The 23,056-nt window shown below is 41.4% G+C and overlaps 1 protein-coding gene across 2 annotated transcripts; it reads left to right on the forward strand.

The window, feature by feature from the left end:
- Window positions 1-61: 61 nt before the first annotated feature.
- prorp (protein only RNase P catalytic subunit) lies at window positions 62-22,213 on the forward strand. Of its 2 annotated transcripts, none has more exons than XM_080783577.1 (14): window positions 62-194; window positions 748-951; window positions 1,142-1,323; window positions 1,794-1,854; window positions 2,613-2,751; window positions 3,363-3,597; window positions 4,379-4,539; window positions 5,359-5,517; window positions 6,275-6,322; window positions 6,569-6,701; window positions 14,700-14,807; window positions 17,906-18,054; window positions 19,520-19,718; window positions 21,015-22,213. In XM_080783577.1, the coding sequence occupies exons 2-14, from the start codon at window positions 819-821 to the stop codon at window positions 21,144-21,146; spliced, it is 1,839 nt and encodes a 612-aa protein (XP_080639703.1). In that variant the 5' UTR covers window positions 62-194; window positions 748-818; the 3' UTR covers window positions 21,147-22,213. The 2 variants fall into 2 exon arrangements, with proteins under 2 accessions (XP_080639703.1, XP_080639704.1); XM_080783578.1 differs by having other exon boundaries at window positions 1,797-1,854.
- Window positions 22,214-23,056: the final 843 nt, after the last annotated feature.

A 23,056-nucleotide genomic window follows, 5' to 3' on the forward strand; every position in this document is an offset into this window, starting at 1 on the left:
CCGGGCAGTGGGATCGTAGATTCTACAACCGGAACACAAACAAAGTACACTGGCGAGTGTATATGACGTCATAGTGTGCGACTGCACTGAAGTCATGCCTCTAGTGAAGTTTGGTTGGAAATTAAGATGAATGAAGTGATCTTATTTATAACTATGGAAGTGATCAAATGAAGTCTATGTCTATGAAGTGATACGTGAGTCGTATTTAAGGGATGATAAATGCAACTCCTTCTGTCAATAGCAGGAGAATAGTTTAGCATTCTGGCTCAGATTGTTTTAGAATAGCATGTTAGCATGCCAGCAGATTATTTAGCTCCTTTATTTTGAAGGATCTATTATGGACTTTACTCTTCATTTGTGTACTGTACACATACTGTATCGTTGGTGTTTAATTTTTTTTTATAAATCAGTAACAAATAGTATGCCATGAAGAAGAAGAAAAAACCAATCCTCTTCTTTTAGTGTTATTTAGAAAGTAAGCAAATCACACCAATAATTATCAAGGCTCCATAGCATGATCAGGTCTTTTGCCTCTTATAATGTATTTACCGGCTGTATCAGACATTTGACATGGTTAACATGCAGCAAACAATTACGTTATTAAGTTGGTGCTCTTGGTTATTACAAAGGTATGAACAAGGTATGGTGATGGTCTGTTGATGTTCATATATTTCCTCTTTCTCTCTGTCACTCTCTCTCTCTGGCTGTCTGTCTGTCTCCCTGCCTCTCTGTGTTTCTGGGATTCAGAGAACTCCATTCTAGTGCTAGATACCTAGTCCTCCTGCTCCTTCTACGCGTGCAGTGGTGCACCGCCATCCATGATGTACTGTGCAAAGCGATGCCTGCAGCTCGCGGACCCTCTCCTCCGCTCAGGTTTCTACAGCTTAAAGGCAGTGTCCCCGTCTATAACACGGGCTCTGTGCAGCAATGGAGGAGCCGCTGGCCCTGCTGGTAGGGCTGTCACAATTATTTGAGAATTGTTTCATAATATCGTAATCGTGTCCATGTTGAACATGTTGTTCCATACATTAAAAAAAAGCTGAAATAGTAATCACTTTGTGACGCGTTGTAAGCTTGTAGATCAGCTATTTGTATTATTGTACAATTAATCAAAATGCCAGTAATTCAAATTTCGTCACAGCCCTACCTGCTCGGAGAGACGGGAACAGGAAGCAGACAAAGACCCATGGACCAGGTGGCCCCGGCAGACTGCAGCACACTGCAGACTTCCTCCCCAACTCTGTGTTTGCTGCCGGCACGGCCAAGAGGACAGCAGAGATGCAGCAGAGAAAAGAAGCCCTGGCATCCCTGAGTGATGAGCAGGTAGGGCTGTCACGGTTACACCTCTAAGTTGACGGTTGAATTGTCACACACATGATTGTGAATGTGATCAACGAGTTTCTTTGGCATTGGAAATTGGAACATTATGAATCGAAATTAGATTTCTGTTTGCTTCCTATTGGGAAAGTGCACAGGGCAGATATGAGGAATAACCATAATTATGCCATGAAATCACTGGCATTTTTATCAATTTTAAATGTTAAAGCAAAAAAATAGCAGAAATGGCTCACCTAGCTGAGCAAAGTAGGCTACATAATTATTGAAGATAAAGGTGGAGGGCAGAAAAGTGAAGACGGAAAAGTGAGGATGCAAATTGTGATTTGGCCATAATGAGATTATGTATGATGATAAGAGCGCCCCTAAATTCACACTTTTCTTTCTTTCAACATGGAAACGATTATGATGATTATGACAAAATAATTGCTATTTTGTAATAACTGTGACAACCCTAGGAGGAGGAGGAGGAGGCGCAGAGGGAGGACCAGGAGGCCGTTGGGAGACGGAGACAAGCAAGTAGGAGAAGCATCTCTGCTCTATTTTCCCTTGTAAACCACCGCGGACTAGACACACATGGTTGCTGTCTTAACAGCAGCGGTGAAAAAAGTACTCAAATGTATCAATGCTCCAGTGTAGAACTACTCCGTTACAAGTAAACGTCCGGAATTCAAAATGTACTCGAGTAAAAGTACAAAAGTATTGGCATCAAAATGTACTTTAACAAATAATTAGAAAGAAGAAAAACACCCTTTGCCCTGCCCTTTTTGAGTGGTGCAACCACTCCTATAGACAGCTATGTGTGTGTGTTCCTGTATTTGTTCACCAACAGGTGTCACTGTTGCACAGCCTAACACACAGACACAGATACACACACAGGCCAGGGAGCTGGGCTTGTACAGTACAGTACAGTATAGTACAGTACAGTGTGTCCCTGTGTCCGAGCACGAAAATATGTAGCGTTTGTTCACCACCAGGTGTCACTGTTGCACAGCCTAACACACAGACACACACAGGCCAGGGAGGAGGGCCAGTAAAGTAAGTACAGTATAGCACCACTCACTTCAGACGGGTCTGATTTTTCTTCTTCTTTCTAATTATTTGTTAGGCCCACAAAAACTGTGTTTATTGTCATCCAAGTTGGCTTTGTCCAAGGCTTAAATAAGTCTTTCAATAATTACTTTCTGTAACGTCTATTCCGGGCTGCTCATCGGTGGCGGGACTGCAACGCTCTATAGCAAAGCTAAGAAAATTCTGCAACTTGTCTTGTTTACCAGGGAAGGACGAGCTTCCTGCACGCCCTCTGTCTGTGGCTGAGTGGAGGCAGATGAAAGAGGCATCGTACTCTCCAAAGCGCTTTGACATCCACATGATGACATTGCTGCACAAATCCGGAGCAGAGCTGGATATCGCCAAGTGAGTGGAGGAGAGAAGAGTGTGTGTGTGTGTGTGTGACCACCGATTACCATCGTTTTGTCAAAAAGTGCTCATATCTTCTAATCAATTTGAAAAAGTTATACAGTAAATATAGTTTCTATTCGAGGACATTTAACTTATGAGCAAACTAATAAATAAAATCACACCCGTGTGAAGTGAGGGACGCTCTTTTATGACGTAAAATTCATTCATTGTCAATGGGAATTTAGTTTGTGTAGGACAAAGTTTCTTATATTCAGAAAAAGTTGAATATAGGAGGAGCTAGTGCTCCTCAAAGAAACACAAATAACATTTTTAAAGATACAGTTATACTTTATTTAAGTATATCGTCGACGTCGATGAGAAATAAGTACTATCCCAATGTTCAAACCTTTTGTGTGTATTTACTACTACAGCATCACATAAGAGAGCATAGTAGATCCACAAGCTTGTTTGAGCTTGTAGATCTGCTTCTCTCTCTCTCTCTCTCATTTTGCATCCAAACAAACATCCCCCAAACTATAGTTAATTCTCCCGACGTCATTTATGGCATTCCCTGTTTAGTCTTTCTCCACCTTAATCCCCCCCTCCCCCCCCCCCCTCTGTTTTAGGTCCCTGCTGTCGTTTGTTGCCACAGAGACCGGGACCCTGTCCTACGAGCTGTTGCTGCATTACCTGATGGCGTGCGTAAGGGGCGGCCACGACGGCGAGGTGACGGACGTGTATGAGATCATGCGCGCGCGCTTCCCGCTGCTGGAGACGGGCGCCTGCAGCCTCTTCATCCAGTCCTTCAGCAGGACTCCGAGGTGGAGGGAGGCCCTCGACATCCTGCACCATATCAACAAGGTTGTTACATTATGATGCTAAAGAAGACGTGTATACAGTATACACGTCCTCTCAATTAAAACCGCGGGGTGCGCCTCGGACATGCCTTTAGGTCCTTTTTAATGATATAAAATAGGATCGCTGAAATCCATTTTTTGACAGCTCCCGTTGCTAGACATGTTTTGCGCAGCCATTCACTTCCCTGTTTACAGGTTTTGGGGGGAAATGGAAGGCGGGGCTTTTCAGAGTAAAATTTGACCATCTGCTTGCCACTCTAGGGCCTTTATTCTGACAAACTCTGACAGCATCGTAAGTGTTAAAATATTCAAATATGTCTTGCCTGTGTACTTTTGTTTTCCTCCTGAAAGCGGAAAGCTTTGGAGTCAAAAGGCCCAATCGAAATACACCGCTTTAGTGACGTACTAAAATCAGCCCCTCTCCTTAATAATATCGTACAACAGATGCTGTGGGCGTGGCTTCTGTTCAGGTGGAAAACCAGTGAAATTACGGCAGGTTACAACATTTATTTTTAGTTTTTTCTTGTAATTATTTGTCGTTTCCTGGGCCTGGCGTCGTCATGAAAGGGGGCGGGACTGCAACGCTCTATGTGGGACTGTCAGTCGGTCCGATATATTGAATGATATCACTGCAATATTATTATTATTATTATTATTCTCTTATTAAAAACAGATTCTAGCTCGCACTCGCAGTGCCGAACCACTTCCCTAGCCGGGGCCCACAGAACATGAAGTGTACACAAGGTCTAAAAGTGTGTAATATGAATATATCAACGCTCCCGCAGGTCACCCTACCGTCGTCTGGAAACTATGGCAAAGTCATCGGCGGAGCCGTCATGCACGGCGATTGGGCCACAGCGTGGGCGCTCTACGACGAGCTAACCGACAAGGGCCTCAGCCCGGACCAGATCACCTGGGAAGTGCTGTTCAGGGGAGGACCGAGAAGGTAGGCGCCTGCCACAGTTTTTATATTACATTAATCACCCTAATCGCATTTGTTTGAGATAATCGCAATTGGTTTTGCATAATCATTCATCAATCGTTTCCATGTTACGTCTTTTATGCAGATTAGATTATGACATGTGTCAGTGATTTCTTTGTACATGTATATTATTTAAGCCATTCTGGGCGGGAACCCCTTTTGGTGTTTTTAAGCATTATGTTATGCTTTCGCAGTTTAGCTGTTGAAAAATAGCAGATCTACAAGCTTCACGAAAAATCGTGAAAATATGCCGCAAATCTTTGAATATATATTCTTTCAGAGCGAACGTTTTTAACTCAAACTTTGCTTCTGGGGGTCCTTGACATGAAATAGTTTGAGAACCACTGACATAGAAACATAGGTTTTTCAGAAAACTGTCATGATTTAGAAGGCATTTGCAGAATTGTTCTCATGGGGCATTCAACTAATTTTCAACATTTTACTGTCATTAATATACCTTAGAGCTGTTGTGTGGAAATAATAAAAAAGTCTCCCCATTCTGTGTTACTTGAACTGGAGGTCTGAAAAAGATCATGGTGAATCACATCACCATGTTAATGATTTTTTTCAGACCTCCAGTTCTAGGAAACACAAGCACACAAGCAAGTTATTTATCGTATCTGCCAGGTGAAATTTGTGATCACGAAGCCTAAAAAGGCAAAGAGAAATACAAATTGTAACGTTCCAATTCCAAAAAGAAAACACACACAATTAAATCGTAATCGTAAATAAAATTAATTTGTCCGGCAATTAATCGTCAACTTAAATGTGTAATGGTGCCAGCACTAGGAGCGAGGCGGAACAGGATGGCATGGGGCGGCCTGGGAGCGTCTCCCAGTCTGAGCAGCAGGAAAGGCTTCTGGCCATTCTGCACAACATGAGAAACAACCAGGTGTATCCGCAGCAGAGGCTAGTCGACGCCATCAAAACCTGGTTCGAAAGGTACGGTGACTGCTGAGTAATACTGTCGTATCAAAAAATATCAGATCTATAAGCTCAAAACGCGTCCTCACTGCGACACATTTTGAGCTTGTAGATCTGATATTTTTACTATATTTGAAATGAAATACTGATTATAATTTTTTTGCTATTTTCTTTTTAATTGGAATCCTGAAAAGTATAATTGGTATTTAATTTCAAATGCATTTAATTCTACTTATGTTAACTTCATGAACTTAAATGCAAATTCATTGGGCATAAAAAATTTACAATAGAACGCGTCCCCCTAGATTCAAGAGAACCTAATCAACCTCGCGTTACCAGACTTTCCAAGACGCACAAAGTACCCAGTGGTCTAGGTTTACTAGACCACTGGTCCCCCTAGATTCAAGAGAACCTAATCAACCTCGCGTTACCAGACTTTCCAAGACGCACAAAGTACCCAGTGGTCTAGGTTTACTAGACCACTGGTCCCCCTAGATTCAAGAGAACCTAATCAACCTCGCGTTACCAGACTTTCCAAGACGCACAAAGTACCCAGTGGTCTAGGTTTACTAGACCACTGGTTTACTGGTATGCTGTGGTACCAGTAAAACCAGCAAAAAAACACCATGACACCACTGGTTGTTACAGTGAAACCGTTGGCCTTCCCAAATATGTGACCGTCTGGTTGGACGTTGTCCGAACGTAAATCGTAAATCCAAAAAATGAAATAACTGCTTTTTTGTTCTTCTTCTGCTGTCTCTCATTTCCTCTCCAGTCTTCCAGGACAGAAATGGAAAGCAGTTTGGACCACCGTCAACCCCAAGTAAAAACATATTGAATAATTCACAGCACTGTGTGCATTTATTATTATCCCAAGGAAATATATTTCACATTTTTACAAAGATCTGCCCAAAAAGATGTGCTGAGAATATGCTGTGGTTGACTAAGACATTATTTTCACATATACACTATTCAAAATATATTTGAAGTATGGGTATGCGTGTATCTGTGACTCTGTGTACACTTTTGTGTCTGCATATACTTTTGTGTGTGTGATGTGTGTATTTAGGGGTGTGTGCAGATGTTGTGGGTCTTTGTTGGAGTCCATTCACCTCACCACTGAGGAGTACCACCAACTGAAAGACGTAGTAATGACTAGCATCATCCAAGGAAGAGATGTCTTCAAGAAGACTACACCAAAGGTATACACGAACGCACACACGCACGCACGCACCTGCACGAGTAAGTAGGCATGTCCTTCAGCCCCACTCTAACCCCAAATCTCCACTAGATGGTGTCATGTGTACTCGTAAAGCAGCCAGTCTATTGAGATTGGCTGGGTTTCCCAAATGACATTATGCGTGTGGTTCTTCAGGCCTGAGGTCTACCATACTAGGCTTCAGGCCTACCATTGCGTGGCACATCTATGCACAGAATATCTATGTTCACAGTGAAAGGGGGTGTTGTTGAGAAGAACCACACGCATACTCCCTATGCATAATGTCATTTGGGAAACCCATTGATAGTAGAACGCTATAGCGGGCTCTAGTGGCGCTCGGAGCAGCTGCTTTCACTTCACTTTGTGACGACTCTTTGGGACTGCAGTGCAAAGTGTTTCTTCTCCTGTCAGCGTTCACTGTGGATCAGCAGACTGGACTCAGCGCTATTCAGTACAGCACTCCGAATGTTTCATTTCAATGGCCTCCAAATTGATATTTATTTAGCGCCCCTCCTATACAAACCCATTATAACATTATACTCCAGTTTAACCATGATAGATTTATCATGGTTTTCTAGTGATTGATATTGTCCTTCTAATACGTGATTTTTCATTTACTGTTTTTTTTTTTTGGTAATAATTATTTTGGAAAAGAACCGGAGAGCCAGTTTTGCCAGGGACGCCCAGAAGAGAAGATCTATGTAAATATGTAAATTGTTCAAAGGTTTCCAAACATTTTTGGATATGTTAAAAGAAAAATAGAACATGTACAAGCGACCTCCTGTGAGCTTGTACATCTGCTATTTTTGAAGGGCCAACATATAACATTTGGATATAGAAGTGGTTAAAAGGATTGTGATTCCCCCTGGAGCCCCCCCCCCCCCCTCAAGGACCCCTGGGGGTCCCCTATAGGGCTCAAACTGCGCTGCTCCTGTGCTTGCGGTTATGTTTAGGTTAAGGTAAAAAAAAAAAATGTCGATGTCGGACTAATGACTGGTCTGACCAATGACTAGTCTAAACTAAGTGCTACAGTACCAAGTCAGGCATACCACACATGACCAAAATTTCATTTTCAAACAAAATGTGAGATGCCAGAGGTGTTTAATAACAAAATGATAGGCAATCTTAGGCCTATGGTCGAATATGACATCAAGGCATTTAATAGCAACTTAAGTAATAAGTTGCTATCCCCATCCCGTCCCACACAAGCAATAAAACAATAATTCTTTGTCATTTATGATCTCCACCAGGCTGAAGGCCAGGGGCGGAGAATGTGTTTATTTTGTGCATGTGCAGTGTCTGTGGGGTTTGTTTTATTTGTGTGTGCAGCTAATCTTGCACACCATTGGTGTAATCAGCATCAAACTTTTTGTACACATTGGCAGTAAGCGAAGGGAAAAAACCAACAACTACAATTGTTTTAAATCGGCCTTGTGGTGGCGCAACACCAGACTTCTTTAAGTTTTGGCCTATAACTCTTGAACTCTAGTCTAGGTGTATAATCACATTTTGGGCATATTTATTTGACAGAAAATCATGAACGCAACACGCACCCTCAAAGTGAAAGTGCATGTTTAGGGGTTACGTCGGTGTGTGTGTGTGTGTGTGTGTGTGTGTGTGCAACTCTTTTTAAACTCAAATCTTTGCTTCTGGAGGTCCCCTCGCACAACATATTTTTGAGATGGGAGAACCACTGCTCTATCACATTCTCTGTGTGTGCTCTCTCTCTCTCTCTCTCTCTCTCTCTCTCTCTCTCTCACAGTAATTGTGGGAGTTTGTTGTTTGAACTGTTGAGACTGAGGGGAATTTCCAGCACGTGGAGCTCAATGTGTGTCTGTCTGGACCACAACTACCCCCTGCTGAACGCACACACGCACACACACACACACACACACACACACAGGACTGGCAGACACCTCGGGACAGATGTGGGGGACGAGTGGTGGATTCAGAGGGGCATTTAAGATCACAAGCAGAAGGGTTTCAGACAGCAGGACATGGCACACGTCTGCAGGGCAGAGGGGCTTAAAGACTGTGTGTGCGTGTGCGCATGTTGTGCTGTTAATGGCAGTGCGCACCGCACATGTGCTATGCATGGTAAGCACAAATGACATTCAGTCTTCGACGGGGCAGACAGACAGACAGACGGACGGTTAAATAATATCGGAAATAGACTAATTAATTTAACTCAAGACAGTGTAAGAGGGCCATTTGGTTCCATTTTTACACGCACAGTTAAATTAACACAGGATTCCACTGCACATGACCCGAAAATGCATAACAAACAATGGGCTCAATTCAGTCTGGCATCCTGAATTAATTTGATATCCGTTTTCGAGTTTCTCGAGAGTTCATTCCGCCACAGAATCAGAAAAGAAAACCTCAATATAATGACAAATATAGGGTTACCAGAATAAATATTGTTGCTGTTGCTGTTATTTAGACTTTTTGTATATTCTTTGTCAATTAATGCCCTATTTCGTCATACTACAGCGTTACTCAAAAGTAGTAAAAATAACGTGAAAGTGGTTACATTTACTCAAGTATTAAAGGGATATTTCACTTTAAAAAAAGCTTTTGGACATTTCTTTCGTCTACTTAGGCTTATTTGAACACCCCAGACAGTGTTTAAGTTGCTTGATTCAATATTTAGATTTTAGCTGCCCCGCCCCCTAACTACACAAACCCATTATAAGTAACGTCAAACTCCATTTTAAGCATGACCCATCCTTTTTTCTGTTGACTGATATTGTCCTAATACTGCCGTGTTTTTGAGTGGTGCAACCACTCCTATACGGAGCTGTATGTGTCTCTGGCTGTGTCCCTGTGTCCCTGGCTGTGTCCGAGCACAGAAATAATGTTTGGTTGGTTTTCATCACCAAGTGTCACTAATACACACACATATAACTGTATATGATGATTTTGGGTGTGACAATACAGTACAGTAGAGGGACCCCCTGGGGACCCCCACACGGTAACTCTGTCATTTCTCAACCGTTTCGGACGCGGGACGGCTCGCCAGAACCGGGCCGGCACCCTGGGCTCGTTCCTGTGCGCCTGGACGTTCCGGGACCCCCACACGGAGTTGCACCACTCACTTCACACGGGTGTGATTTTTCATTCTTTTTTTTAATTAATTTTTAATAATTGTTTTAGTTTTAGTCTCCTCCGGCTCTCCGGTTCTTTTCCAAAATAATTATTACCAAAAAAAAAAACTGTAAATGAAAAATCACGTATTAGAAGGACAATATCAATCACTAGAAAACCATGATAAATCTATCATGGTTAAACTGGAGTATAATGTTATAATGGGTTTGTATAGGAGGGGCGCTAAAATTAATATCGAATCAAGTAACTTAAACTGTCTGGGGTGCTCACGCCTTCACCTGAGTAGACGAGAAAATGACCAAAAGTAGTTTTTTTAAAGTGTAATATCCCTTTTAAATATTTCTACTTTATTGGCGTATTTCCAATTTCCAGTACTACTCCACTACATCTCAGAGGCAAATATTCTTCTTCTACTCCACTACAATTATTTGAAAACTTTATTTACTTTGTAGATTTTGATTATTACAAAATGTACAGTAATCACTTCAGCCCTATATACATTTAAGCCATTTCAAAATAGCCTATCTACAAGTTCTTAGTTTGTACATCTGCTATTTTCAAAAGATGTTTAATACATTTGAAACTGTCATTCTCCATAATGAGTACTTTCTACTAGTGGCAGCAGTGGCCCAGGGGTAGAGTGGCCGGTAGAGCAGCTGGATGGGAACCAGTTTGATCCCGGGGCTCCCCCAGAGTTAAGTGTCGAAGTGTCCTAATTGCTCCTGATGTGCATGTTGGTGCCTTGCATGCTTTCCTCCGCCATCGGTGTGTGAATGAAATGCACAATCTATGTAAAGCGCCTTGGATATAGGTACTATTATAAATGCGCCATTTACCATTTGCTTTTGGTACTTCAAGTACATGTTGATGCCAATATACTTTTGTACTTTTAATCAAGTAAATTTTGAATTCCGGACTTTTACTTGTACTTGAAAAGATTGAGTATTTCTAAATTGCAGTATTGATACTTTTTTTTAAACCAAGTAATAGTTTATACTAGTTTATACTATAGTAATAGTTTTTCCACCACTGCTGAAATTCCTGAAAGCGTTTTGTACATACAAGGTTTCCATCCGACAGTGACAACATGGCACACAGCTGCAACGGTCTAGGCCAGGGTGTTCTAAAACGTTTTCATGTCAAGGACCCCCAAATTGACACTCATTAGCCCGCGGACCCCCATTAGAAATGATATGCCAGGGACCCCCATAAGAGAAGATTACGACGGCTCTAGCAGTGATTCTCAACCATTTTAATTTCACAGACCCCTGGCTTGACCTGAATTAGGCTCAAGCTTGTAGATCAGCTATTTCTTTGTGTACATTTGAAAACTCGAAAAACCGGACATTCTGCATAATGAGTACTTTAACTTTTTTGTACTTTCAGTACATTTTTATATCAATACTTTTTGTGCTTTTACTCAAGTACATTTATAATTCTGGACTTTCACTTGTAATGGAGTATTTCTACAATGCTGTATTGATACTTTTACATAAGTAAAACATTTGAGTACTTTTTTCCACCACTGTCCACACGATGTCGTGGAACGGGCGGATTGGGAACCACTGCGGGCTATTTAGAGGACAGTTCTGCATGTGATATGCATAATTCAGAAGGACAGTGAATAATGGCCTTTTTCCTGCCGGTGGACTGCACACAATAATATCCTCAGTGTTAACACTTTATTTTTGGACATGCCGTTATTATTACAATATAGGCGACATCTAGCTCTAATAATAGCTCTAATGCCATCGCATTTAAAGCTATTACTTAGCTCTAAATGTTAATGTCGACTTCCGGGGCTCGCATAAATGCAGACCAGCCTCTCCTCTGTAGCTAAAATCAAAATAATGTTTTACCTACTCGCCAATACAAAGACGGGTTGTGTAATTAGAAAGCCTACTTTCCTTAGTGGATGCACTCTGAGCCCCCCACCACACGTATATGATGCACTTTTTGACCAGAAAGGGATTTTCTTTCACCCGAAGGAAAAATATGTGGAGTAACTAAAATTATTTTATTTTCCGGTGAAAACAAAATCCCTTTCTGGACAAAAAGTGCATTTATACGTGTGGTGGGAGGGCTCAGAGTCCGTCCACTAAGGAAAGTAGGCTTAGATCAGTGGTTCTCGATCTTTTTCAAGTCAAAGACTTTGATATGTATTTGATTTTAAAATGATTCAAAAATGTCCAAACATTGTTTTATATTTTTCAAAAAATATTATAATTAAATTGCAGATGTACAAGCTTGCAGCACGGCACGAAGTGACATGCTGTGAGCTTGTAGATCTGCTACCTTTATATAAACGGATGAAGTGATTAAAATTATTCTGATGCTATATTTACTATTTTACCCCCCCATCCACACTTTGAGAACAACCGTCCTAGATGTTCAAGCTCGTAAGGTTATTTTCGCTTTTCATCGTGTGGCAAATATGCATATAATAGGGCTTCACAATAAGCCGGTAATTTGGTTAAATTTATATAGAGTTGCAAATGGATAAATGGATTCGACACTTTATTTTAATCTTTTTTACCATGAATGTTCTGTTTCTAAAAGTCAGGTTGACGAGGATGCCAAGTGTGTGGTTGTGGCCAATGCAATAAGTAGGCATTTTATAACTGCACATTCTTTCACTATATCCCAGTGTGTCTATCTGTACAAGCATCTGGGAAACTGTGTTCTTGTGCCGTATATGAATTGGTCATAGAGTTATATTAGGACTAATATACTGTACTCCAATGTACTGTAACTCCATGATAGAGTACTGTGCGACGCGTGCGTTTGTGCGTGCGTGCAGTCATATAATCCCTAGCAGCACAATGAGCCAGTTTCACATGTCTGCCTCTGGAAAGTCCCTGGATAGTTATACTGGAGACTCTCTCTCTCTCTCCCTCCCCCTGTGTGTGTGTCTCTCTGTCCCTCTCTGTCTTTCTATTTTTCCGTCTGTTTTTTTGTATCTATCTCTCTTTGACGCTCTCAATGTCTTGTCCCTCACTTTTGCTCGCTCCCCCCTCTTCACACTGTCCTCTCTCCATCACCCATCATCCATCAATGTCATTTCAGCTCTCTGCGACTCCATCAGTTGCTAATAACCATAGACACATGTACACACTCACACACACACACGCACACACACACACACACACACACACACACACACACACACACACACATCAACATTTTAGGACAGTGCCATTTAAAAAAAAGAACTTTGCCACTTTAACCGTAAGCCTAAAGCCGGAAAATAGCAGATCAACAAGCCCACAACGATCAGCTATTTATTTTATCTCTCTCTCTCTCTCACACACACACACACAAATTGCCAATAACGTGGTACTTCATGCATGACCACATTTGGTCAATTATTATCTACTATGTAGCCTGTGCTTGCGGGACGTGGCAGGCCGCGGCAGTCAGTGCACAACAGAGCTATAGATGGAAACGGTCTAATAAAAACATGACCTCATGCAATTTTATCCCTTGTACTCGAGGCTACAAAATATCCTCCCATGGAATTGCGTCCTGGATAGAATGTCTGCCAAACGAGGTTATCAGAAGTGCTGAACAGAGTCCAGCAGTGCAAAGCGAAAGTTTTCCAGCGTCTCATTTTTCATCTTTTCCTCTCAGGGCCAAGTCTCACACGTGCGTGCGTGTGCGTGCACACACATACACACACACATGCTACAACACACCAGTGTATGGTGTCACATTAGAGGGTTGTTTTGTGCGTGCGTGCGTGCGTGCGTGAGTGCGGTCAGAGAGAAGCGCCAGTGCAGGGGAATTCGCAGCCTGTGTTTCCATATCGCTGGTAGTAACTTTCACTTCTAGATATCAGTGTTCCCAAACTGAATTTAGCTGCAGCTCTGTTTGTCCTCGAGTTGCCGCGCAGCTTTCCTACGAGACTGTGCCCTGGTCACTACTCACCAGTGTCGATTTCGTCGACTAAAAACTAAGACGAAAAATGTTCGTCGACTACCTTTTTCCACTGATGAAAACTAAACTATGATGACTAAAACTAAGACTAAATATATTGACAATTTTGTCAACAAATAAAAACTAGACAAAAATGTTAGGAAAGGAGAGACTAGTAGACAAGAGATCCAGTATAAGTCATTTTACACTTGGTTGCATGCTGAAAATAGCAGATCTACAAGCTCACAACGCACCACGCTGCGACCCGTTGTGAGCTTGTAGATCAGCTGTTTTCAGCAAGTGTAAAATCAGTCATTACGATGCCATCTGCTGTCACACTGTCTGCTGGCATTTCCATACTGAGAAGGAAAGAAGTATAGGTGTCTTTGTGTTACTGGAAGCGTGTGTTTGATCAGTCGGGAGAAAATTATTGCACATAGGTGTCGTACACTGAAAGATATGTGGGCTTTTCAGTACACAACACCTCCATGAAACGAAGTATGAATAAGGCGTAAGACTTGACAGTTTTTATTGGTTTTCACAATAACACCGTCAATTTGACAGAGCTGAAATAGAACAACATTTAGGAAGGATAGTAATGTGTAATTACTTATTACAATTAATAGTAATTGTCTTTATTCATGTTTGTTACTTCTAATTATGGTGAAGCAGGATTTGCAGCTTGTTCAAGGGTCTGAATGATTGATTGGAATAATATTCATTCACAGTATGTAGAATGGGTACATTTCAAACGAAAGCACAAGTCGATACAAAAACTGCTACGAGGATGAAACCAGAAAAGACTCGTTTACATCAGGGTCCTCCATTTTGTCTCATTATGTTTCTCTGGTAAAGAGCATCAACTAGATGTCCAAAATGTAAATGCAGTGGTCATGTAAATGTCAATCTTAAGAGTTTTCACATTCGTTTCCCCCCCTGTCTGTCTCTATCTCTCCAGGAGTTAAACGCGTTCAAGGAATTTGTGAAACAGAAGCCGGCGTTTGACGTGGTCGTGGATGGACTGAACGTGGCCAATACCACACGCGATGGCAAGAAAGCAGAGACGGTGAGAATTCATATAAGTTCCCAGCCGTAACTCAGGAGGAGAAAAGCCTGGAAAATAACTAAAACCGTCTATAGGGCGCTGTGTTATGTACTGTACTTCCCCTGGAACACAATTACCGGTAAAATGGATGCAACATAGGAAATCAACGACTTACAACAAGATATCTAACGGTGAAAGAACCACAATTAAAAGGATGCAACAAAAAAAAATTATACAAAGTGCAACAGACAAAATTGATGCAAAAAATGCAACGGGACAGGTATATGTCTGCGGAACTGAGGGGCTTTTCTGAGTGTTGTACTATGACTAACAATTGCGCGCGTGGGGGTGGGATTGCCTGTTTTAGTGGTCACTGGCCCTTTTCGTTTAAACCAACAGCCAGCCCACTTGTCTATCAGCCGGCCAACGTCTCCGTCTGTCTGCCTACACTTTTTACTGTTTGAAAACAAACGCCATTTAGTCATTGTGTGAGACAGAGGTAGAGAGCGGCCATCGGGTAAACCCACACATCGGCGCTCACACCGAGGTTTCATACTGCAACCTCAAGATTACCACGGACCTTCAAGTCAGCTCCAAATCTACTATGAAATAATAGGATGCTCCTCCACTATAGTATCGGTGTTGATTTCGTCGACTAATACTATGACAAGAAATGTTTGTTGACCTTTTTACACAGACTAAATGAAAACTAACCAGACTAAAATGTTAGGAAAGGACTACTAGTGGACAAGAGATCTAGTATCGGTCATTTTACACTCAAACCCTAACCACAAGCACGGACCGTCGGTGTGTCTCATCTGCGTGTGCATCCCGGTCACAACATGTGTTGTGAACTTGTAGATCAGCAAACTGTAGATCAGCAAACTGAAAAATCCCTCAACTTTGGATTTAGTCGACTAAAACTAGACTAAACACTAAAACATTCCAGGTGTGACTAAAACTGAATGAACTTGAACTTGAACTATTCAAGAGACTATGACTAAAACTAAAATCTAAATATTTGCTGTCAAAATCAACACTGTATAGTGTATAGGCAACTGTATAGTATTCTTTCTGCAGCCTTTGACCTGCACAAACATGCTCCTTACTGTATGGTGCATTTATATATGTCATCATACAACCGTGTTGCTCGGAAATCACTTATTCCATTTTCAACTAAACATAGCGAGCGACGTTGAATACTTTCCATATAAATCTGAGATGTTGTAATTTAACAGATGTTCAACAATGTATAAATTAGGATTAAGTACCTGTAGTACTCCTAAAACTAATAAGATTGTGCCATTAACCACTTTCACCCATGTGTGTCTATTTTGGGTATTTGTCACTGTAGGTGAAGTCTATCAAAACTCATTTCAAATCTACAGAGAATTTCAAAGATAGATAATCTATTGTACAACCTGTCAGAATCTGGCATTTGTGAATTTGTAGATTGCCATTTTTTGTTGTTGCTATTTTTGAATTAGGATAGGATAGTGGTTTGTTTGTCACACACGCATGCCCGCGCACACACACACACGCGCACGCACACTGTCGCGCACGCGCGCGCACACACACACACACACACACACACACACACACACACACACACACACACACACACACACACAGCATAACAAAACATGTCCATTCACACACCAGCAAAGCCCATAGGAAACGGTACCCAACCCGCTGGTTGACAAACACTGGCTGACTTGCAGACAGATGAATTTCCCCAGGCTGAGTGTAACGCTGACAGACTTGACCACTGTCTGTCCCCACAGCGAGGGAAGTCCCCGCCACAGAAACAGGACTTCCTATGTACAGCCTGTCCTGATAAGGAGAGAGATAGATACCCAGAGACTGAGAGACATGATAAGAGGGCTTCCAAAAGCTTAAAGGCTGTGTAAACACTGCTATTTAAAAGAGATCAGCAGCCACTTCTTTGAATATTTAGAGGAAACTATTTACTAATGACTAATGTTTGGATGAAACTATAACTACTGACTATCAAACTAATGTGTGAATAAACAAAGATTTGATTACAGTAAATGTAATTTACTTGAACTAGGCCAATGCCCGCTGGGAACACATGCACCTCCGTGTACCCGTTGCTATTTATCTGCCTGATGAGTGGTGAGAAGGCTCAACAATATACTGTGTGAATAATTGTTTTATTACATTCTTATTTTTTTTATTTTTTTTTATTGTTTAACCCATTAAGACCGGGAAAGCCTCTATACCATGTTATACCTTTAAAACCAAGAAAGCATCTGTCATTTTAAATGTTGCTATATAACAACACAAATTGTTTTTTAGGTTAGGATTTAGAAGGCGTTTACAAAATCGGCCTCAGGTCTAAATGGGTCAGAAATTGTATTTTCGTAATTGAATGTACTTTGGCAACGGATAAAAAATAAATGTTATAGCAACAACACTTTTATAAAACGCTTATTATACTACAGGAGAAGCATTGTGATCTCGGATCTTGATTGATCCACTAGATTTGACAAAAAGAATAGACCAATAGATCAATGCCTTTGACAGTTCAATGTGACTTGAGCCTTATCTCATTTGACTTCATCCATAAGGATTTGTTTTACTGTATCTTACATGTGACACTAGTCGAGTGCATTTGTTGTAGGACAGCCACAGCACATTATGCCTGAGGTGGCTGCATCTTTATTGCGTGTGCGCGTATGTCTGTTGGGGGTATTGTAGACTAAAAATAAATACAACACACAACACATTTGAGTTAACTGATATACAAGAACTACAAGAAAGAACTAACTGTATTTTGTATTTACAAAATACCAATACAAACTAAAACACCATCCTTCATTTTGGTCTGTCAGTATCAAATATTTCTCTTTATATAATAATACAGAAAATAGCAGATCTACAAGCTCACAACGCGTGAGCTTGTGATTTTCATTATTCTTTCTGAACGTTCTTTATTTATTTGTGTGTGTGTGTGTGTGTGTGTGTGTGTGTGTGTGTGTGTGTGTGTGTGTGTGTGTGTGTGTGTGTGTGTGTGTGTGTGTGTGTGTGTGTGTGTGCGTGTGTGTGTGCGTGTGTGTGTGTGTGTGTGCCTGTGTGTGTGTGTGTGTGTGTGTCAGTTGTTAGCGGTGGTGTCAGAGTTGGAGAGTCAGGGTCAGGTTGTGTTGGTCCTCGGCAGGAAACACATGCTGCAGCCCTCCCGGTCCTGGGACCAACAGAGCATGAGGCTCATCCAGAAGAAGGCACACTGCTTCTTCACGGACAACATGTAAGTCCTTCTGAGACTGAGAATATAGAAAAGGCCAGTAGTTCTCAACCTTTTTGTTCTCAAGGAGCCCAAATTAATATGTATTTGTCCACACACAGACACCCACCTGAAAAGATTGTGTGACCCCATACAAGGTTTTTTTTTTTCAAGATTAAATCTTTAGGTTAAAGTGGTTACGTTCGTGACTTCGTGTTGATGCTATATCCACTAATTTGACTGGGGACCCCCTGGAATCCCCTCAAGGGACTTCCGGGGGTCCACGGACCACACAAAATATGTTCATGTAAGAGAAGGCAAACTGCTTTGTCATTTAACAGAAACATATGAATACATTTTGAGTCCTTATAGGCAGAGTTTTTAGACATGGGGATGAGACCAGAGACAGCCACACGTCAACAGTATATCTGCAGCCTGACAACGACACACCTTTATTATGTTCAGTAGTTTCATAGACAATATGTGCATTGCATCATCAGTGAAGTGGAAAAACAAAAATAAAACTGTCCTTTATCAGTTGTTGTCATGTCAAGGAGCCCATGACGCAGGATTGATACAAAGAATCACACGTGTGTGAAGTGAGGGGCGCTCTAATCAATTATTGACCTTATACCAGCCTTGAAACATACCTTAGTTACGTCACTAAGAATGGTGGTCCCTTATTGGCCAAGGGTCTTCAGCCGATTTTCTCAGAACATATGACGTAAATTCTCCATTCATTGTCAATGGCATTTAATGTTTGTGTTAAGACTATCTACACGATACAGTAGCTGTTTATAGGAGGGGTTAGCTCCCCTAAAAAAAACATAGCTTCCCCCGAAATAATTTAAAAACAGTACATGTTATCACTCAGTAGAGCTGACGAGGTGCTGACTCAAAGAGAACAAAGAACATTTAATGATGAGTCGGCCTTTACAAGCCTTTACGTGAAGTTACACTGAGTCATGAAGACAAATGCTTAAACGTTAACACTCAATGAATGGGTTCATTTAATAAAATGCAATGATAAGATAATTCCACAATGATATTTATAGTGTTTTTTGATTACCTATCTCAAGCACAAGCAAGTCTCTGCAAGTAGATTGTTATACTGTATTGGAAATGAATGGAATCCATTATGGCTTCAACAACTGTGCAACTGTGCTTTTGAAAGTTGTCAGCAGAAATGTGCAGTGTAGTCAATGGGCTAAACATGCCAGAGCAGTGGCTTTGCCCTTGAAGAGTTTTAAAGGGAACCTAAATCCTAAATCAGGTTTTAATGGTCATGTGAGGTGATTGTGACGTGGGAAAATGTGTCATTTTGCAGAGCGGCGTGTATATAAACCCCCAGTCGGTAGATCTGTCTTCTACCACTTTCTTTCTGGAAGTCTTGTTTGTACTTAACCTTAACCGCAATCTACATTTTTTCATCAACTCGTCTCCCCTTCGGCCTGCCCATCTCATCTCTCCGTCTTTGTATTGTTTTCAGTTCAGAGGACGACCCCTTCCTCCTGTACGCAGCATTGCATTCTGGGAACCACTGTCGTTTCGTGAGCCGCGACCTAATGAGGGACCACAAGGCGTGCCTGCCAGACGGAGGCTCCAGACGCCTCTTTTTCAAATGGCAGAGAGGACACCAGTTGGTTGTGCATGGGGTAATCACACCTAACAGAAGAGTCCACTTCCAGGTGAGAGCAGAGGAGACTGAAGAGAGGGAAATGGAGCATTCAAATCAGTGTTAACACTTATTTTGCCCAAAACGTCCCCAGACGTCTTCATAATGGTTTTTGATTTTAGATTTTTAATGGTATAAAACCGGATCACTAAAATCCTTTTTTTTGTTTTTTCAGTGGCCGTTATTGCTAGGCAACACCTTGCTCAGCGCTCCCAGACATGTTTTCAGCATGCGCGCAGCCATTCACTTCCTTGTTTACGGGCCGACAAAACTTGCTATTATCTCTGAATCTACGGCGCTCTCCATGGTTTTGAATATTAACGCTTCTAAAGAGAGATCAGACTTATTAGCGCAAGGTAGTAATGAAACATTATACCTCCCGGTTTTCGGGGGGAATTGGACGGCGGGGCTTTTCAGAATAAAATGTGCCTCATCTGCTGGGCACTCTATTGCCTTTATTTTGAAAACTTCCGGGGCATAAAAAGGTGTTAATTTTGTCAACTAAAAACTCTGACGAAAAATGTTCGCCGATTACCTTTTTCACGGACGGAAATTACACGTTGTGACATCGGCTATTTTCAGCATGCAACCAAGTGTAAAATCAGCCATTATGACACCATCACGACGCCATGACGAAGCCATCAGGGCCTGCCAAAATACATTTGTACTTTACACTTAGTCGACTAAAGTCTAAAGTAAAAAACTACAACTTTTCAGATGACTAAAATATGACTAACTAACTAAATTAGCTTTAAATCAGCTGTCAAAATGAACACGGAGGAGAGGAGAGGGGAAGGTAGGAGACTGAAGAAGGGGAAATAGAGATAGTTGACTGTCATTGAAATGGCTGTGGGGGCATAATGATAATGACTGAATAGGTATAGGCTAGTGATAAGACTATAGGAGTAAAGAGATAACTATATTATCACACTTTTGTCCACAATTTCTGCTTATTCCCTCTTGAAATGGTTGTTGAGTGATTTAGAAAGGTTTTTAGAGGTTTATAATTTGGAAAAGGTTAGGATTAGATTTCGGCTTTTAGACGGCCTGTGTAGGGGTTGGAATTATGCCTGATATACTGGGTTGCACACCAGTGTCTTGTACTGAAAATTGTTGATCTGCAAGCTCACAACGTGTGTGTGTGTGTGTGTGTGTGTGTGTGTGTGTGTGTGTGTGTGTGTGTGTGTGTGTGTGTGTGTGTGTGTGTGTGTGTGTGTGTGTGTGTGTGTGTGTGTGTGTGTGTGTGTGTGTGTGTGTGTGTGTGTGTGTGTGTGTGTGTGTGTGTGTGTGTGTGTGTGTGTGTTTTCAGCGTATCCTTGGTTATGACACCATAATCCAGACTTGGGACAACACTTGGCATATTCCCTATGACGACTCAGTTGAGGAGAGGACCAGCCATGAGGTGCCACAGAGATGGCTGTGTCTCACCAAGACTCACTGAACTAACAAAAGCCCTCATGTGGCGGGAACTGCAGCTGGGCTCACTTCATGCCATATGGTTATGATTGTATTTGTCCATCCATCCGTCGCGGGGGAAACAGCTCCACCAGAGAGCTCCGGACTTCCGCTCCAGAGCAACATTAGTAAGTTCCTCCTGGGGGATCCTGAGGCGTTCCAGGGCCAGATCAGCATCTGATCCTTGGTCTGCAGCCATCACTGAGCAGCATTGACATACTGATATTTAATGAAGCCTCATGTTTTTGTTTTGTTTCTGAGGGGAACTGCTTCCTACCCCTTATACTCACACAGCATTATTTAATTATGAGAAAAGAAAGGGACACTGCTTTTAGTGACAGAACATTTCAGCCATTACATACATTATATGTATGTTGTCGTCAGGGACGTGCACACACAGACATCAAAGGGGGCTTCAGCCCCTGCCCTTTTACCTGTCTGTAGAACAACTGCCCTTTCCAGACCACGAATGCAGCATTTACTACATGTTGAAAGAAATGCAAATGCCACTCCTTTCCATGCCATATATACCGGAAGGCAGCATTCGGGAGAATTGCTTTTTTTCCGAAGTCTCCTGAACTTGAACGCAGCATTTTGCATTGAACTAATTTATTTCAAAATCCTTGTCGTTACACCTTATCTCCAGTAGATAAGGAGTGCTGGGTTGTGCCCCCCCCCCTCTCAATGCGTCGCAGTGCGATGCGTTGTGAGCTTGTAGATCTGCTGTTTTCGCTATTTTTGTCCAAAAGTGCCCTCTTACGAGATTTCAGCCTCTGCCCCTCTAACACTCTCTGCACGTCCCTGTATGGTCGTCGTCAGCTGGTGGCTGCTTAGAAGAGGAATGAAAAGGAAACGATGAAGAAATTGGAGCATGCACGTCACCTTTTTGTAAATACTGTACTGAACCAATAGTGAAGCCCATATCGTGTTGCAGCTCTCTATGTGACATTTACTGACATGATGCACATTGATTGCTAGAAAGAAGCTTGTGAATGAGTTTTGAGTAAACTTGTGGAAGGGAATCATCAAAGTGGTTTATAAGAGCAATGCTTGTTACAGTGGAATATAGTGTTTGTCAAACTGCAAATAAAGTTGTCTAATAAAACACAATGGAACTATTCTTTCAAATGTATTTAAAAAAAAGTGTATTGTTAGTGTTTAGTTATTTGTATATGTTGTTGTTGTTGTTGTTGTGTGGTCATTAGTGGCATTAGTGTTTATTTTATTTGTGATATTATTTATCTATCATATATATTATATATATTTTCTCAATTGAGGTTAAGTTTAATTAACCTAACCCGTTGTGTGATTGTATGGCCCTTTGATTGAACAGTTGTTCAGTCAGGTGCCAATGTTGTAGGCCTATCCCTATCAGTGTTCCTCCTCCAATACCAGCACTGAACATTCTCTCTGATCCATTGATATAATACTTATTAGATAGAAATGTAAACAGCATGAGGTACAGTCAGACATTTGGACTAAAAGGATAACAAAAAAAGTCCTGGACACAGTGGGAACTTAATTGTTTCCATTGTCCTATAATAATTATTAAATTCATCAATATCAGACTTACTAGCACAATATGATGGAAAAAATGGAATTACGTGGGTCATCGTTTGATTTGGGAGGTCTGAAGCTTAAAGGCTTATTCTGGTTTTCACCACAACTCAATTATTATGAGAAAAAAACTCTACGAGAGTCTAAATCGTGTTCATTGTTATTTACTACTTTTTAACTACCTAGTCTCTATCCAGTAAGCAGTAGACCTACAGAGTGGTTAAACTTAAACATTGTTTTACAGTTTAGATAAAACCCTAACAAAATATTTTATCATAAACATAAAGTAGTGATACGGTTTTAACTTAATTTGCTTATATGATATGCAGTGACAGAGAG

This window comes from Protomyctophum bolini, assembly GCF_963924005.1.
Source record: "Protomyctophum bolini genome assembly, chromosome: 15".
Lineage (NCBI taxonomy): Eukaryota > Metazoa > Chordata > Actinopteri > Myctophiformes > Myctophidae > Protomyctophum > Protomyctophum bolini.

What these genes read in the sequence shown, in the direction of transcription:
- prorp (XM_080783577.1), top strand. Translation starts at nt 819, where the DNA reads ATGATGTACTGTGCAAAGCGATGCCTGCAGCTCGCGGACCCTCTCCTC. An exon ending in TGGGAGACGGAGACAAGCAA is followed by an intron (nt 1,855 to 2,612) that starts GTAGGAGAAGCA and finishes CTTGTTTACCAG; the next exon opens with GGAAGGACGAGCTTCCTGCA. An exon ending in TTCAGGGGAGGACCGAGAAG is followed by an intron (nt 4,540 to 5,358) that starts GTAGGCGCCTGC and finishes TAATGGTGCCAG; the next exon opens with CACTAGGAGCGAGGCGGAAC.